Here is a 19644-nt window from a genome sequence, read left to right on the forward strand (position 1 = left end):
TTCTGAGACTCTGCCCTCTGGTCCTACACTCTGCCATGAAGGGAAACATTCTCTCAGCATTTACCCTATCAAGCCCTTTAAGAACTCTGTATGTTTCAATAATTTCCAATCACATTCTCCTAAACCCCAGTGAGTAGAGTTCCAACCTGATTAACCTTTTCTCTTAAAACAATCCTCCATTCGAGGGTTCACCCTAGTGAACCTTCTCTGAACAGTCTGTAATGAAATAATATCTTGCCTTAAATAAGGGGGCCAAAACTGCTCACAGTGCTCTAGCTGTGGTTCCGCCAGCACCTTGTAGAGTTGCAGTAACGTTTCCCTACTCTTATACTCTAATCTGCTTGAAATAAGGGCCAACATTCCTTTAGCCTTCCTGATTACCTGCTGCACCAGTGTGCTAGCTTTCTTGTTTCATGCGCAAGTACCTCCAAATCCTTTGTGTTTGCAGCTTTTTGCAATTTTTCTCCATTTAGATAATACTGTTGGTTAACCCTGGTTGGTTTATCAATCTCTTTGAATCATCCTAGTTGTCTCATGTTACAATAATAATAGGGTAATTGACTAATCAGAGCAATCATCCTCTCTTAGTTACTCCACATCAGATCAGATATGCAACATGGAAAGCTCCAGGGTAAAGAGCTTTACAAACCATAGTTACCATATCACCTTTCCTCCTAATCATAATACACTCACTATATGTCTTGTGCCAAAGTGCTTCAATTGCCTCCTAGATTTTTTCTTTTTATTTTTGCAGACAGTGTTCTCCATTTTCATAGAATCCCCACAGTGTGGAAGGAGGCCATTCAGCCCATTGAGTCCACACCGCATCCCATCCAGATGCACCCCATCCCACCCCCCCACCCTGTAACCCTGCATTTCCCATGGCTAATCCACCCAGACTGTGGGAGGAAACGGGAGCACCTGGAGGAAACCTTTGCGGACATAGGGAGAATGTGCAAAGTCGACACAGACAGTCACCCGAGTGTGGAATCAAACCCGGGTCCCTGGCACTGAGGCAGGAGTGCTAACCACTGAGCCACTGTGTGCCACCCTTTTGGTCTGAGAGGTGCCATTAAAAGAAGGATATTTGCCCACAGTACATTGGGCATGGGCGAGGTGAATACTCAGTTACCTGATGAGGCACTAAAAGTGGATGAGAGGAAGATTGGGATTGAGCTTTCTATTGAGTAACCTTTATGAGTGCATTAAGTAATATTTCACTTTTTCTCTCTTCAAGCCTCTCCGGAGATACTGGATTTAACAGAGAAGGAGAAGTAAGTTTAACACATTGTTTTCTATAAACAGAAGAACTCTTAACCTTACTGTCGAAGTTAATTGCTTTGCATATTTGGAATCAAATGTTGGAGTTTAAGGACTCAAAAGGAGGTTGTATTTGGACATTCCACAATAAGTGGTAGGAGTCTATCATCACTTTCAAATAACATATGCCATAGTCAGTTGAGGTCTGCATTATTGGGGCTATACTGAACACCATGTTCAAGTTCTTGTTTGAGCATTTAAATCACGTTAAAAAATGCTCAGTCTAATATTTTAATAAAGACCCTATGCTCATCTTAAGTCCTTTTATGAAATCTCATAACATGCAGTGTAAAAGGATAGAAGGGGAGAATTTTTTTCTTGCAAAGTATGTAGGGTATGATAGAATCAGGAAGAGATAAAGAAAGATAAAGAATGCCAATCACTAAGATCGTAAATCTGTGCCTTCCCGTGATGTCCTCATGGCATTGGCCTCATATAGCCATGGATTTCTACTGTATGCTTGCTGTGTGTGACCTTCTGCAAGAAGGGAATATAGATTTAAATATTATAATGTTAATGGCATTCTTGTGTGGTGTTCTGAGAATGCTTATCATAGTAGTTATATGTTACGTCGAAATTTAAAAGTGTAGGAAGGTGAGGATTCCAGTAGTGATGGTGGTGGGAAATGCAGAATGCAAGAGTGGCAAGTTGAGGTGGTGGTGAAATGAATTGGGTGCAGTCTGTGTAGAGAAGCAGGAAAGCAGTAAGGTACAGGTGGAGAGAAGCCTTTGTTCTTACTTTGACAGCTCTGCTAAAATTATTGAACATCTTTCTGCACTGCAGCTGTGTCTTGGTAACTGAGGCTCCTGGCATTGAGCACTTCTGCACCCCCTTTTTAGTGGTAGCACCTTCATTTTCAGCCCTGTGGAAGGAACAGAATAATTCTCCTCCTGGGAACCTAATACAACTCTTCCTTTTTTAGATTACTTACAGTGTGGGAACAGGCTCTTCGGCCCAACAAGTCCACACCGACCCGCCGAAGCGCAACCCACCCAGACCCATTCCCCTATATTTACCCCTTCACCTAACACTGCGGGCAATTTAGCATGGTCAATTCATCTAACCTGCACATTTTTGGACTGTGGGAGGAAACCGGAGCATCCGGAGGAAACCCACGCAGACATGGGGAGAATGTGCAAACACTACACAGTCAGTCACCTGAGGCAGGGAATGAACCTGGGTTTCTGGCGCTGTGAGGCAGCAGTGCTAACCACTGTGCCACCGTGCCACCCATAGGCATTTCTCAACATAAGCATTCGCTTCTGCCTGTTCTGAGCATAGATCACCCTTTAGGAGGTTCTACCCCAATTTCCTAGCACATAAAGGGTGGCACAGCAGTTAGCACTGCTGCCTCACAGCGCCAGAGACCCGGGTTCAATTCCCGCCTCAGGCGACTGACTGCGTGGAGTTTGCACATTCTCCCCGTGTCTGCATGGGTTTCCTCCGGGTGCTCCGGTTTCCTCCCACAGTCCAAAAATGTGCAGGTTCGATGAACTGACCATGCTAAATTGCCCGCAGTGTTAGGTGAAGGGGTAAATATAGGGGAATGGGTCTGGGTGGGTTGCGCTTCGGCGGGTCGGTGTGGACTTGTTGAGCCGAAGGGCCTGTTCCCACACTAAGTAATCTAAAACAAATCTAAATCTCCACATCAAAGAGGTGCACAGCCAGTGAATTGCACACATCATGTTGAGATGATGTTGCTATTGTCACTAGCTTCATTTGATTATGTGAACAAACATGCAATGTGCTGTCTTGTCATGTTTCCCTCCCCCTCTGGTTCAGTTTCAGATATGATCAACTTTCTAGGCCCGAGCATTTAGACTTACTGCTGTTTCCTCACTAATGTTACAATGTCACTCCCAAAGTTGATCTTTCAGAAGATTTTGGGGAGGTGGGGTGGGGTGCAAATAATTTTCATTTAACCAACTGGCGGTTGTCTGACATATAATATTAATAATAAAGTATACGATAGCTGTGAAAAGCACTGATTTCTTCTCGTATAGAGCTGATTTGTCAACAGCTGCTGTTTTATAGGAGACCAGGTGAAGCATGATTCCTCCTGTTTACTGATTACACACCTTCCAAAAACTGGCACAGAACAGCTTTACCTCAGAAACCTCAACCCCCCCCCAACCTGTAGACCTCCCTGTTAGGCTGTGGCTTCTGATCCAGGGAAACTGAGAGACAGGGAAAGAAGAATGAGGGGTTAATATCTCTAAAATAAAATAGCAAGTCTGAACCTTTGCTAGAAAGGTGAGAGCCCAATATTGCTGTTGCAGCATATGTTTAGTACTGGGATCCTGACCGAGTACACTGTTGAGAGCGATTCCACTGTGGGGCCTCCGATTTCGAAATATAAAGTCAGACTTATGATTTCTGTTTGCAGTGGTGAGACGGTCCTACACAAAGCAGCTGCACTCCGACATCGAACCATATGTCACTTTCTTGTGGAAGCTGGTGCTTCACTAATGAAGACTGATTTGCAGGTAATCGCTGTAGCTTTTTTCAGTAATGATCACTAATACACTTCAAGTGAAATGGTGACTGTAATTTGGGTGATCCATTTCTCTGTGGGCTAGTAGCTACAAGATACTTATTGAGATAGAAAAACAAGCACTTTGGAGGAAAAGGGTATGGAAGATATAGACTGTAGGGAAAAGATGGTGACATCTTGCAAAATGTCCAGATTACAGAGGAGGAAGTGCTGGATGTCTTGAAACGGTTAAAGGTGGATAAATCCCCAGGACCTGATCAGGTGTACCCGTGAACTCTGTGGGAAGCTAGAGAAGTGATTGCTGGGCCTCTTGCTGAGATATTTGCATCATCGATAGTCACAGGTGAGGTGCCGGAAGACTGGAGGTTGGCAAACGTGGTGCCACTCTTTAAGAAGGGTGGTAAGGACAAGCCAGGAAATTATAGACCGGTGAGCCTGACCTCGGTGGTGGGCAAGTTGCTGGAGGGAATCCTGAGGGACAGGATGTACATGTATTTGGAAAGGCAAGGACTGATTCGGGATAGTCAACATGGCTTTGTGTGTGGGAAATCATGTCCCACAAACTTGATTGAGTTTTTTGATGAAGTAACAAAGAAGATTGATGAGGGCAGAGCAGTAAATGTGATCTATCTGGACTTCAGTAAGGTGTTCGACAAGGTTCCCCATGGGAGACTGATTAGCAAGGTTAGATCTCATGGAATACAGAACTAGCCATTTGGATACAGAACTGGCTCAAAGGTGGTGGCGGAGGGTAGTTTTTCAGACTGGAGGCCTGTGACCAGTGGAGTGCCACAAGGATCGGTGCTGGGCCCTCTATTTTTTGTCATTTACATAAATGATTTGGATGCGAGCATAAGACGTACAATTAGTAAGTTTGCAGATGACACCAAAATTGGAGGTGTAGTGGACAGTTACCTCAGATTACAACAGGATCTTGACCAGATGGGCCAATGGGCTGAGAAGTAGCAGATGGAGTTTAATTCAGATGAATGCGAGGTGCTGCATTTTGGGGCAGCAAATCTTAGCAGGACTTATACACTTAATGGTAAGGTTGGAGGGAGTGTTGCTGAACAAAGAGACCTTGGAGTGCAGGTCCATAGCTCCTTGAAAGTGGAGTGGCAGGTAGATAGAATAGTGAAGAAGGCATTTGGTATGCTTTCCTTTATTGGTCAGAGTATTGAGTACAGGAGTTGGGAGGTCATGTTGCGGCTGTACAGGACATTGGTTAGGCCACTGTTGGAATATTGCATGCAATTCTGGTCTCCTTCCTTTCGGAAAGATGTTATGAAACTTGAAAGGGTTCAGAAAAGATTTACAAGGATGTAGCCAGGGTTGGAGGATTTGAGCTACAGGGAGAGGCTGAACAGGCTGGGGCTGTTTTCCTTGAAGCGTCGGTGGCTGAGCGGTGACCTTTTAGAGGTTTACAAAATTATGAGGAGCATGGATAGGATAAATAGGCAAAGTCTTTTCCCTGAGGTGGGGGAGTCCAGAACTAGAGGGCATAGGTTTAGGGTGAGAGGGGAAAGATATAAAAGAGACCTAAGGAGCAACTTTTTCATGCAGAGTGTGGTATGTGTATGGAATGAGCTACCAGAGGATGTGTTGGAGGCTGGTATAATTGCAACATTTAAGAGGCATTTGGATGGGTATATGAATAGGAAGGGTTTGGAGGGATGTGGGCCGGGTGCTGGCAGGTGGGACTAGATTGGGTTGGGATATCTGGTCGGCATGGACGGGTTGGACCGAAGGGTCTCTTTCCATGCTGTACATCTCTATGACTCTATAATTCCCACAGTCACCCCCTCCCCATACTTCAGATGGCTCTAATACTACAGAATCTCGTATTCAGCTCTTCAATGCAGTTGATTGGTTTGTTTCCAGGAGCAATTAGGATTCCACCTCTTTGGTATGAGACAAGAGTCACATATTGATCAGCCATGTAAAGGCAGCAAATTTCCTTCCTAAAAACACTGAATTAACTAATGGGTTCTTACACTCACTTCACATTCACTTTTACTGACATTAACTTCATACTTTTATGGAAATTTACATTCTTAAACTGTCATGGTGGGATTGAACTCTCTGTTTCTGAATTAATTGATTTACTATTTCAGAATCACTGCCGTACTTGAGTAAAAATTCATTGCCAAACTGCAAATTTTGCATACTTTCCACTCCTCCAAGTGCTGTTCCTCTGCTGTAAGATATTGTTCATGGTATGTTGCAGGGATTAATGGTTGTCAATTGAAGCATTGACAAATTTAAGTTCTCACTAGATGTGCTATTAGCCACTGATAATTTATAAAGTTACAAATCACATAACACCAGGTTATAGTCCAACAGGTTTAATTGGAAGCACTAACTCTCGTAGCGCCACTCCTTCATCAGGTGTTTGTGGAGGACACAATTGTAAGACACATAATTTATAGCAAAAGTTTACAGTGTGATGTAATTGAAATTATACATTGAAAAATACCTTGATTGTTTGTTAAGTCTCTCATCAGTTAGAATGTAGCCTTTAAATAAGCTTTTGTGATTTACATATGAAAGAAGTGAAACTATCATGTCATTCGAACAGATGAGAGAATATTCTACTTGTGGTCCCTTCTACAGAAGGGACTGTTGGAGTATCACATTTTCAAATCATTTAGAATACTGTAATTGGAAATGCTGCAGTATTCCAATAGCATTCACTTGGTCTATAAGAATGGAAAATATGCCTTCTCATGTAACATTGTTGCTCTATAATAAGTAGTAACTAGCATTCATTGAATACACTATTGTTTTACATCATGACAGAAGAATGGCTTTGGTATACTTCATACTTTTATATTTTCATAAGGAAATTTGAATATGTTATTGTGCTCAGATAAGTGAATGAAGCCCTGGATTCAAGGTTCCAACTTTGGGCTGGTCATATCAGTCACTTATTTCCAATATCACTTTCCAGTTCCTTTTCTTCCACCTTCTGCTGATGTGCATCTCCCAGTATGATCTTTCCAGAATTATGGGAGTGCAAATACCCAGGGTAAAGCCAGGAGTGAGGATAGTTAACAGGAAATGAGTGCTGACCTATGTAGTGCAACACCGGAATTATTCTCAGCCACCTGTTCTCTGATTGTGGCTTCCTCCTGTCTCCTGGAAATGGCAGAATGGGTCTGCGCTATTTGCCTTCAACTAGTCAATTCTAGGTGGACATACACAGCATTCAGTTTTGGAGTTGCCATAGCTCTGGGAATGTTGCTGTCAGATTTCATGAGCAAGTTGCCAACTTGGAAGACAAGACTGTGTAGCTTGAGGAAATTCATTTGTATTCTATAGTTCTCATCCAATTCAAATTCAACTCTTTGTATTAGAGAAATCAATGGCTTTAACCCCTCCCCCTACCTCCCCTTACAAAATCTGATGCTTTAAAGACATGTCTTGTGAACTGAGTATTCAAAGTAAAGTGGTTGTAAAGATGGTGCAGTGCCCCATGCCTGTTCCATGTTAGAGTAAATGTTTATTCAGCCACTTCTTCGATGGCTCATGCCGACACACTTCAAACAGGAAAAGACACTTAAAGGTGGAGTATGTGGAGCAAACTTTATACAGCTTAAGTGATCCATCAAAATCTGTGCGGAGAGTAGCATTTCAGTTTCTGTATCTTTCACATCCTCCAAAATAACTGTTGGAGGATGTTCTTTCGAGCACCTTGGTTTGCCTTTATCAAAGATACATATCACGGCCAGGCTTCGTGATGCATCTGTTCCTAAATCCTATTGAAAACAAGCAGTTCACGTGAACAGCTGCAGTTGCTTCAGAAATTTTACTCTCAAATAAGATTTTCTGACCTAATTGTCCAATTATTATTTAACGCATTATTTTGTTATAACATACTTTCTATGATGTTCTTCTATGTTATTTATATCTTTAAAGAGGGAGGAATGCTTTTAATTCCAGTGTGCCCTCACCCTCTTTTTTTTTAAGTTTACTTGTAAACTTTGTCAACTGTCTCACCCTTTATGTAAAAGGACTAACCTAATCCCTGATTCCTGATGAAGGTCTTTTGCCCGAATCGTCGATTTTCCTGCTCCTCGGATGCTCCCTGATCTGCTGTGCTTTTCCAGCACCACTCTAATCTTAACCTAATCCCAGTCCCAATAAAGCAATTTAGGTAGTGTTGTATGATTACACGCCTTCTTACAACAGCAAGTGTTGCTGTTGACTTATGCCTACTCTTGATGAGATTAGCAGTTTCTTCAAGTAATTATGGATAAGGACTGTCAGACATCTTGAGAATGTTATATGTTTGATGTCTTGGAAAGTTAAGGGTTAATAAACCAACTTCCTTGCAACTTCCCAATATAGAACAATCGTCGGGTGCTCTGGGAAGAAGGCTTATTGCACCAGTTATATACTATAATTGTCGAAGATTAATACTGTGCCTAGCACCTATTTACTTGCACAAGCATTTCTTGTAGATAATACCCAGCCATTAAGAGCAGAAATTAAGCGATAATTTGTTCTCAGCTGGTGTGAGATTTGGCAAAACACCACATCAGTCAAACCCAAGGAAAATCAGAAGTGAATATGAAATGGAAAATGGGAAAGAAAGCATCAGTGAAAGCAGTTTGCTGTAAAAAGCTTATAACGGAGTTATCCTCAGTAATAAACAGTTCACAAGATTCAAAGTTTGTGAGAAGATTTGTAGCTCGGGTGCTCGTTGTTGTGGTTCTGTTCGCCGAGCTGGGAATTTGTGTTGCAGACGTTTCGTCCCCTGTCTAGGTGACATCCTCAGTGCTTGGGAGCCTCCTGTGAAGCACTTCTGTGATGTTTCCTCCGGCATTTGTAGTGGTTTGTATCTGCCGCTTCCGGTTGTCAGTTCCAGCTGTCCGCTGCAGTGGTCAGTATATTGGGTCCAGGTCTGCAACGGACAGCTGGAACTTTCCAGTTCCTTTTCTTCCACCTTCTGCTGATGTGCATCTCCCAGCCTGATCTTTCCAGAATTATGGGAGTGCAAATACCCAGGGTAAAGCCAGGAGTGAGGATAGTTAACAGGAAATGAGTGCTGATCTGTGTAGTGCAACACCGGAATTATTCTCAGCCACCTGTTCTCTGATTGTGGCTTCCTCCTGTCTCCTGGAAATGGCAGAATGGGTCTGCACTATTTGCCTTCAACTAGTCAATTTGTAGAAATTTGTAGAACTAACAACCGGAAGCGGCAGATTCAAACCACTATAAATGCCGGAGGAAACATCACAGAATCACTTCACAGGAGGCTCCCAAGCACTGAGGATGTCACCTAGACAGGGGACGAAACGTCTGCAACACAAATTCCCAGCTCGGCGAACAGAACCACAACAAGTTCACAAGATTGCTCACTTCCCTGCTGGGATTCCTGACTCTTGCTTCCTCTCATTAATCGGCCATTGTATATGGTGAGATTTCTCCTGAGGCAGTCCGTTTGCTTTCACTGCCCTTCACCCCCCTCCAAATATTTACTGTGCAAGAACAAATGTGCTTTGTATAATCTCACTGCAAACAAAACCCAGGATATATGGAAAATGCAGCATGCATATCTAACCCCGGCTGCCAATTGCTCTTTGTTGATGTGTTTGTTGATGCTTGTCCATGGATCTGAATGCAGTTCATTCGTGATCAGTTTTTGTAACCGGTCTGAATCCAAATTATTAAGATTGTGGTCATTATTAAATATTTCTTTAGTTTGTTTTCTAAATTAGTCCAGAGCGGATAAATCCAGATTTTGGATGTGCACTGCCGGCTACTGGGAAAGATAAAATTCCCAGCAAAAGCTAAAAAAAAGCCCAAATGTTTGATACAGTAATACAAATCCCAATTCATGGAGACCTGATCAGTGGCATTACTCTTTGAAGTTTGCTTTGGATTTTGCTCAAGTGGTTGAAGTACTGACAAAACTGTGCTGTCTCCAGGAGATCGGGCGTTTCCCCACCGGGAAATGGGGAATGTGAACAGGCAAATCATCTGCGAAATATACTCTGATACCTTAGAGAGTTAATGCAAGCTTCTGTCCACAGTAGCCACTTTGCTTGATTGAGGTTGGTGCATCATGAGGGTAGGTGGGGCAAGGTTTTGTGATGAAGAAGGACTAGCATCACCTACAATAGGGTATGCCAGAAAGGGGTAATAATGACACCAATGAAATTGTGTGTGAGCAACTTCTTCTGAAGTAGTTTTACTCTTCGGTAGCTGCTAGACTACACCGGAGTGGCAGCCATTTCGCTCCACTCTATGTATTCTTGCCTACTTCTAACGCCTTCATCTTAATTCTCTGTCTGTTTCGTACTCTTTTTTTTCTCATTATTGCAAACCAGTCAGCTTACCTATGCAATCAGTGCTTAAGACAATAAGAAATAGGAATGGGAACAGATTATTCAGCCCCTCAAGCCTGACCTACTGTTCAATAGATACTGGATTAGTGGTGCTGGAAGAGCACAGCAGTTCAGGCAGCATCCAACGAGCAGTGAAATCGACGTTTCGGGCAAAAGCCCTTCATCAGGAATAAAGGCAGTGAGCCTGAAGCGTGGAGAGATAAGCTAGAGGAGGGTGGGGGTGGGGAGAGAGTAGCATAGAGTACAATGGGTGAGTGGGGGAGGAGATGAAGGTGATAGGTCAGGGAGGGGAGGGTGGAGTGGAAAAGGAGATAGGCAGGTCGGACAAGTTCGGACAAGTCAAGGAGACAGTGCTGAGCTGGAAGTTTGAAACTAGGATGAGATGGGGGAAGGGGAAATGAGGAAGCTGTTGAAGTCCACATTGATGCCCTGGGGTTGAAGTGTTCCGAGGTGGAAGATGATGCGTTCTTCCTCCAGGCGTCTGATGGTGAGGGAGCGGTGTTCAATAGAGTCATGGCAGATCCAACACACCTTACTTCCACTTTACTGCCCTGTAACCCGTAAGCCTTGATCAAGTATCTATCTATTTCAGCATTAAACAATACACAATGACTGCCCCCACAGCTCTCTGTGGCAAGGAGTTCAAAAGACCTACACCCCTCTGAGAGAAGTAATTCTTCCTCCTTTCTGCCTTAAATTGGTGTCCCTTTATTCTGAGCCTATGCCCTCTGGTCCTAGACTCTCCCATGAAGGGAAGCAACCTCTCAACATTTATCCTGTTGAGAGTTTTGTATGTTCCGACTCTCCGAGAGTGTGATGGAGACAGATTTAATCATGGTTTTCAAAAGGAAATTGGTTACATACCTGAAGGGAAAAAAGAAGTGGAGGGCTAGGGGCAAAGGGCAGGGAAATTGAGTTACCCTTTCAGGCAGCCACCATTTGTGACTCAACTTGGTGCTTCCCCTCCATTTAGTGGAATCTCGGGCAAACACTAGAAGCTTTATGTGGCATGAGTCTGTGTTTTAGTGTTCCACACCTTACTGGGCCATCAACATGGATATTCACATGAATGAAGAGGTTTTGTGACTTGTCACTCTTAGTACTAGCAGAGAAGTATGTTGTGCTGCAAACATTGAACCGCTTCAGTGGAATGGGAGGGACAGTGGTCTGAGTCATCAGTCAAAATGATCTGTAGTGTCTAACAGCACTTTTTAAGTTAATGATTGATATTTAAGCTTGAACAAAAATCTGGAGCTTGTGTTGATTCGAAGAAAAGCCAAAATGACAACTATAATCTTTCATTAGCAGACAGTCCAATACAAGGAGAGTTCAAGGCTTTTTCCCGTGCGAATGCAGCTGTCCTTGTGCAAGATAGCTAAATTAATGTGACATGATTTGAGCACAAATCACAGATGCAGGGGTAAATACTGTATTGTGAGGGCCATTTTGAAGTTAGTTAGGAGCTGTTATTACAAAGGAAAATTGCCAGGCAGAGTTTCAGAAACCAGAAGAAAAATGGAAAAAAGAAACCCTCTCCATCTGGAAACTGTACTGACCCTGTCATTAATAACCGACCAGATGGAAACGATTGGGAGAACAGATTCCTCAGTGTCACCTCTTCATAAACACTAAGCTGTCTGTGGATTCACAGGTCCACATTCCTGAAATCTTTTCTGTCTGCAAGTTGGCTTTTTACCTGTCAGATGAGGGCAAAAAGTCATTCAGTTTAAGGTCAAATCAAATTTGATATGTTCTATGGCAATCTTTTTAATTCAGTAAACATTATCACCAGCGTTGTAAGGGTTAAGGCAAAACTAACAGTGCTTACTCTCCCTGCAGCAAGCTAATGAAGGAGACACCCTATTAAATGGTGATAAAGGGCACTCTTTGACAAGCACTGTAGTCCATCTTTCAAATTTCGGTCCTTCCTGATGCTTGTCCATCTTGCCAATGTGGAGCTCACTGGAATGTGCCCTGAGGCTGCCAGTAAATGTTTAGAACCATTCTCCCAGCATTTTGCATTCACGTGATTGGTTCAAATGACCCTGTGTGACTGCTCTGTGATCTGTATGTGCGCTTGCAGAGCAACAATGCTGAGGTCTGGAGAATAGACCTTCTTAGGGAAAAAAAACACGTTTCAAAGTGAGTAAAACAAAAGCTAATTGCAAACAGAATGCACAGAAAAGTTAACTAATACAGAACACAGCTAAAAGAGAAAGTTAGTGATTAAAGTATCAGACATTTTAGGAACATTTCTGCCATTCAAAACTGATGCTGGTGTTGGCAATGGTGTCCAGTAAAGCATTAAGAGTATTTATGGTACTCTAAGGAAGAGAGAAACTAAGATTCTCAACTTTCACCTCTCAATAGTCACAGGACACACGTCTACAAAGTTAAACTATGCTGCTGTTAATTTGAATTACTGTCTTGTTACTAATGCAATATTCTGCGGCTGGACCATACCATACCCAGGTACCCTGTCCCTGAATGAAGCAGCACCATGTGACCTATGTGGAGGTAAAACAACCCTTTTACCTGCATAAAGTTGACACACTCAGCAGTATTGTGTCATAAGTTGCCTCCCAAATCCAGGAAAGAAAGAGAAAAATGAGTGAGTTGTCCTGGGCCATTACAACCAACCTCAGAGCTGCCATCTCAAAACACGATTGGCTTCATTCACTCTCATGATCCCAATGTGTACATAACCCAATAAAGGTCAGGGAGGTTGAATTTGTGACCGAAAGTGCTCTGAGAGTGAACTTTGCCAGAACTGGTAGAGAAACAGAGTAGTCAATCAGCAGCGCCATCTGTTTCTTTCTCTTATCTACTTAAGGTCAGTGCTGCTTATTTGCATATGCCCACTTTGAAGATTAATTCCACCCACATATGTACATGAATTTCTAATACATCTAAGAAAAGATACGCTAGCATTGGACAGAATCTACAGAAGGTTTTCTAGGTTGATCCCACAACTGCAGGGACTACCTTATGAGGAGAGGTTTAAGAGGTTGAGCCTATACCCTCAGGCGACTGACTGTGTGGAGTTTGCACGTTCTCCCCGTGTCTGCGTGGGTTTCCTCCGGGTGCTCCGGTTTCCTCCCACAGTCCAAAGATGTGCAGGTCAGGTGAATTGGCCATGCTAAATTGCCCGTAGTGTTAGGTAAGGGGTAGATGTAGGGGTATGGGTGGGTTGCGCTTCGGCGGAGCAGTGTGGACTTGTTGAGCCAAAGGGCCTGTTTCCACACTCTAAGTAATCTAATCTATCTAATCTAATCTACCCATTGGAGTGTCAAAGGATGAGTGGTGACCTTATTGAAACACACAAGATTCTGAGGGAGTCAGAATGGGGTAGATGCACGGAGGTTTTTTCCCCTGTTTGGAGAGTCTAGGTCTAGAGAGCGTTATCTCAGAATAAGGGGTTGCACATTTAAGGAAGGGTTCAGGAGGAATTTCATCTTTCATGTCAGTGAGCCTGTAGAATTATTCATCGCAGAGGCTGGGTTATTAAGTACATTCAAGGCTGAAATAGACAGGCACTTAATCAGTAAGGGCATCAAGGGTTATAAGGAAAAGACAGAACAGTGAAGTTGAAAATGATCTGATCAGCCATGATGTCAGTGAATAAGTACTCTTGATGGACTAAACAGCCATCTTCTATTGTATGTTATGGCCCTTTATATGGTTGACTTTATATGGGTTTGTGCTGTCATATATATGAATGTTTGCTCATGTAGCGCTGCTGAGTTCTTTAATGCCATTACAGCTTGTGTTTCACTTTTGCAATTTTGGCTCCATTGGAGGATCAGGCAGTGGGATAGGAAGCCAAAAGTCCAGATCGGTCAATGACAGAAGAATAGGCAGCATTGTAAGCAGTATAGGTGGAAGCTTAAAATTACAAAGAAACTTTGATCGGTTAAGCAAATGGGCACAGTTGGAGAAAATGTAGGCAAATATGAGATCATCCATTTTGGACCTAAAAAGATACTTTCTGAATGGTACAAACGGTGGAGGCTCTAAGGTACCTGCTATTCCCCATGGGAGACTGATGAGCAAGGTTAGATCTCATGGAATACAGGGAGAACCAGCCATTTGGATACAGAACTGGCTCCAACGTAGAAGACGGAGGGTGGTGATGGAGGGTTGTTTTTCAGACTGGAGGCCTGTGACCAGTGGAGTGCCACAAGGATCAGTGCTGGATGCGAGCATAAAAGGTACAGTTAGTAAGTTTGCAGATGACACCAAAATTGGAGGTGTAGTGGACAGCGAAGCGGGTTACCTCAGATTACAACAGGATCTGGACCACTTGGGCCAATGGGCTGAGAAGTGGCAGATGGAGTTTAATTCAGATAAATGCGAGGTGCTGCATTTTGGGAAAGCAAATCTTAGCAGGACTTATTCACTTAATGGTAAGGTCCTAGGGAGTTTTGCTGAACAAAGCGACCTTGGAGTGCAGGATCATATCTCCTTGAAAGTGGAGTCGCAGATAGATAGGATAGTGAAGAAGGCGTTTGGTATGCTTTCCTTTATTGGTCAGAGTATTGAGTACAGGAGTTGGGAGGTCATGTTGCAGCTGTACAGGACATTGGTTAGGCCACTGTTGGAATATTGCGTGCAAATCTGGTCTCCTTCCTATCGGAAAGATGTTGTGAAACTTGAAAGGGTTCAGAAAAGATTTACAAGGATGTTGCCAGGGTTGGAGGATCTGAGCTACAGGGAGAGGCTGAACAGGCTGGGGCTGTTTTCCCTGGAGCATCAGAGGCTGAGGGGTGACCTTATAGAGGTTTACAAAATTGAGGGGCATGGATAGGATAAATAGACAAAGGCTTTTCCCTGAGGTGGGGGAGTCCAGAACTAGAGGGCATGGGTTTAGGGTGAGAGGGGAAAGATATGAAAGAGACCTAAGGGGCAACGTTTTCACGCAGCGGGTAGTATGTGTATGGAATGAGCTGCCAGAGGATGTGGTGGAGGCTGGTATAATTGCAACATTTAAGAGGCATTTGGATGGGTATATGAATAGGAAGGGTTTGGAGGGATATGGGCCGGGTGCTGGCAGGTGGGACTCGATTGGGTTGGGATATCTGATCGGCGCGGACGGGTTGGACCGAAGGGTCTGTTTCCATGCTGTACATCTCTATGACTCTATGATCAAAATATACAATTCATGCTCAAAGTTTGGGAGAAGATTTGTAGCTCAGGTACTGGTTGTTGTTCTGTTCACCGAGCTGGGAATTTGTGTTGCAGACATTTTGCCACACCAACTAACGACGAAATGACATTACCAGCTATCCTTAGTAGCCACACACTCAGATGACAAGCAACATGAGTTCGACTGGGACAACACTACTATTATAGGACAAGCCAAACAGAGAACAGCCAGGGAATTCCTAGAGGCATGGCACTCATCCACAGATTCAATCAATAAGCACATCGACCTGGACCCAATATACCGGCCACTGCAGCAGACAGCTGGAACTGACAACCGGAAGCGGCAGATACAAACCACTATAAATGCCGGAGGAAACATCACAGAAGCGTTTCACAGGAGGCTCCCAAGCACTGAGGATGTCACCTCGACAAGGGACGAAATGTCTGCAACACAAATTCCCAGCTCGGCGAACAGAACCACAATACAATTCATGCAATGAGCTAGATGCAGAAAATATTCAAAACTCCTAACAGAATGCTGGTCTCATACTTAGAGGACTAGAGTACAAGTGGGTAGCAGTTATCCTTTAACTGTGCAAAACTTAAGAGCGCATGCGGAATACTGGGTGCAATTCTGGGCACCATACTTTCGGAATGATGGGAGTGCAGTGTAGATTCACTAGATTCATGTTTGAACTCCCAACATGACATTAATACGAGAGATGACACAAACTAGCAATTTTTTCTTCTCTGGAATTTGAAAGTTTAAGGACCTGTTTACAAAAAAATAAGGGGGATAGTTGGAATAGAGAGGGAGAAATTATTTCCACTTAGTGTGTGGCCTTGGCAAAGAGATATGGGGCGAGAGATTTGTTTTCCTTCGTTTTCAGGTGAAGTCGAAAACAGAAGAGTTACGAGAGAAACCCTCAGCCTACCTTAGTCAGAAAGGATACCTGCTCTTTTGTCTGTCAGCCAGGGCAGCTGATTGGCTGCCAGCAAGATTTCTGCTGGAATTGCAAACCTGGTGCCACTGATTAGTCCGAGGCTGGCATCGCCAAACCGTAGCAGTGCCACAGTGGAGGCCATGGTTGGTGCCAGGGCCTTCAACCTGGACCCCCCAGGTGGAGGATCATGACCAAGGTGCTGAGTCAGCAAGAGGTGTTGGGAGTTGGCAGTCCTCGGGGGAGGGGAGCAGGGAATTTGGGAGTGAGGGTGGGGAGCTGGATCTTGGGAGTGGAACCCCCCCCCCCCCCCACTTCTCTGCGTCCAGTACTTTGTTCTTGCAGAATTTAGTGTAGATTGAGGAATTCTTCATCACCCTCTGCTACCATCTCAAACTGACCAAATGCTCGCACGAGTTTGCCAGCCAGGAAGATAATCTATCTATAGTAATTACAGACAAGGCAGGACCACTTTAAAAGGGCTGTGATTAACTCTGGGCCAGGAGGTTGACTTTAGGCCATTCTGCTTGAGGAGAGGGGTGGGGTGTGGTAATTACCTGCCCAGTGTCAACCCACCCAATAATCTCCTCTTCCTACCTCCATTCCTTGGATGGGGACAGTTTTGTTCATTGCCTACAATGTGAGTCAGACTTTTCAGAAGAAAATTAAGAAACTGATCCCCAAGCAAAGGGTGGGAGAAGCTCAGAATTCTTCTCCAACTGCAGATTGACACTAGATTAATTGGTCATTTGAAGTTGGTTGATTGCTCCCATCCTTTATTGCTCTTAGATAATAACAAAGGCAGGCATGCAGAGATAATAATAGACCATACTACATATGAAAATAGGGAAATGCACATTTTTGCTACGCATTTTAAAACTGTATTTCAAGAAAACATTAAGGACAAAAGGGCAATTAGGGAGAGAATAGGGCCCCTCACAGATTAGAAAGGCAACCTATGTGTGGAACCGCAGGAGGTGGGGAACAAAAGGGTAACTAGAGAGAGAGAGAGTAGGGCCTGCCAAAGATCAGCAAGGCTGCCTATGTGTGGAACCACAGGAAATGTGGGAGATGCTAAACGAGTATTTTGCACCACTGTTTACTCTGGAGAAGGATACGGAAGATATAGAATGTGGGGAAATAGTTGTTGACATTTGAAAAACGTCCATATCACGGAGGATTAGATGCTGGATGTCTTGAAACGCATAAAGATGGATACATTCCCAGGACCTGATCAGACGTACCCTCGAACTTCTTGCAAGCTAACAAAGTGATTGCTGGGCCCTTGCTGAGATATTTGTATCATCGATAGTCATAAGTGAGGTGCCAGAAGACTGGAGGTTGGCTAACATGGTGCCACTTTTCAGAAAGGTGGAAGGAAAAGCCAGGGATCTATAGACCGGTGAGCCTGACGTTGGTGGTGGGCAAGTTGTTGGAGGGAATCCTGAGGGACAGGATGTACATGTATTTGGAAAGGCGAGGACTATTAGGGATAGTTGGCATGGCTTTGTGTGTGGGAAATCATGTCTCACTAACTTGAGTTTTTTGAAGGAGTAACAAACAGGATAGTTGAGGGCAGAGCAGTGGACATGATCTATATGGACTTCAGTACGGCATTCAAGAAGGTTCCTCATGGTAGACTGTTAATAAGGTTAGATCTCATGGAATACAGGGAAAAGTAGTCATTTGGATGCAGAACTAGCTCAAAGAGAGAGGGTGATGGTAGACAGTTGCTTTTCAGACTGGAAGCCTGTGACGAGTGGTTTGCCCCAAGGATCGGTGCTGGGCCCTCTACTTTTCATCGGAGGCATAGTTAGTAAGTTTACAGATGACACCAAAATTGGAGGTGTAGTGGACAGTGAAGATGGTTACCTCTGATTACAACGGGATCTTGATCAGATGGGCCAGTGGGCTGAGGAGTGACAGATGGAGTTTAATTCAGATAAATGAGAGGTGCTACATTTTGGAAAGGCAAATCAGAACAGGACTTATACGCTTAATGGTAAGGTCCTAGTGGGGGCAGCTGAACAAAGAGACCTTGGCGTGCAGGTTCATTGTTCCTTGAAAGTAGAGTCCCAGGTCGGTAGGATCGTGAAGAAGGCATTTGGTATGCTTTCCTTTATTGTTCAGAGTATTGTAAAGGAGTTGGGAGGTATGTTGCGGCTGTACAGGACATTGGTTAGGCCACTTCTGAATATTGTGTGCAATTCTGGTCTCCCTCCAATCGGAAGGATGTTGTGAAACTTGAAAGGGTTCAGAAAAGATTTACAAGGATGTTGCAAGGGTTGGAGGATTTGAGCTACAGGGAGAGGCTGAATAGGTTGGGGATATTTTCCCTGGAATGTTGGAGGCTGAGGGGTGACCTTATGGAGGTTTATAAAAGCATGAAGGACATGATTTGGGTAAATAGACAAGACCCGTTCCCTGGGGTGGGGGAATGCAGAACTAGATGGCATTGGTTTAGGGTGAGAGGGGAAAGATATAACGCAGAAGGTGATGCGTGTGTGGAATGAGCTGCCAGAGGAAGTTGTGGAGGCTGGTACAATTGCAACATTTAAGAGACATCTGGATAGGTACATGAATAGAAACGGTTTAGAGAGATATGGGTCTAGTGCTGGCCAATGGCTAGAATATCTGGTTGGCATGGATGAGTTGGATTGAAGGGTCTATTTTCATGCTGTACATCTCTATGCCTCTGAAAGAAACCTGGTCTAAGAACAAATCTTCAGTTAATGTTGTCAGCATGTTGTTAGGGCCCATGGTCCAGCCAGTCCATGCTGACAATGTTCCCAAACCCTTGCTTGGATTTGGCCCATTTCCCACCAAACCTTTCCTAATCATGTACTTACACCAATGTATTTTAAACATTGTAACTGTACCCGCATCCATCACTTTCTCTGGAAGTTGATTGCACACATGAACCACAGTCTGTATAAAAACATTGTCCCTCCTATCCTTTTTGAACTGATGCTGGGGGCTACCTCTTTGTTTGCGGGCGAAGGTGTGTCATTATCTTTATAGCACTTGTCATTGTCCTGAGATTGTGAAAGGTATTTTATAAATACATGTTCCCTCCTTCTATTGCTGCCAGGGTATTTTTCTGACTTGCTTTTCCATAACTGAGGAGAAAGGGAATACCTTCCCTCAGCTCATTCCAGCTCTCAGATTCCAGCTCCTTGATCTTGGACAAACATTTCACTGATGTTTGACTGACAGAGTGAACCCTGTATCGACAGAGAATCCACTCATGCATTGAATGACGTAGGGGATGTGCTCATATTATCAGTAGGAATGTCCACAAAGCACTTAGTGTAATTAATCCTTGCTGTCTCATCCAATGAGAGAGCTGTGGGGGGTTTCCCTTCATGGGCTCATTCAGAAATGCCTTCCA

At 43.8% G+C, this 19644-nt stretch overlaps 1 protein-coding gene across 10 annotated transcripts in view; it reads left to right on the forward strand.

Moving 5' to 3' along the window:
- The window catches only part of dgkza (diacylglycerol kinase, zeta a), a 790120-nt gene that overhangs the window by 757545 nt on the left and 12931 nt on the right, over positions 1 to 19644 (forward strand). For all 10 annotated transcript variants that reach the window (XM_072591939.1, XM_072591942.1, XM_072591938.1 and 7 more), the window contains 2 exons: positions 1238 to 1274; positions 3707 to 3806. In XM_072591939.1, coding sequence (XP_072448040.1) covers positions 1238 to 1274; positions 3707 to 3806 — 137 coding nt within the window. The remainder of the gene's footprint in view (positions 1 to 1237; positions 1275 to 3706; positions 3807 to 19644) is intronic.

The sequence above is a fragment of the Chiloscyllium punctatum genome, chromosome 22, assembly GCF_047496795.1.
Source record: "Chiloscyllium punctatum isolate Juve2018m chromosome 22, sChiPun1.3, whole genome shotgun sequence".
In the NCBI taxonomy this organism is placed as follows: Eukaryota; Metazoa; Chordata; class Chondrichthyes; order Orectolobiformes; family Hemiscylliidae; genus Chiloscyllium; species Chiloscyllium punctatum.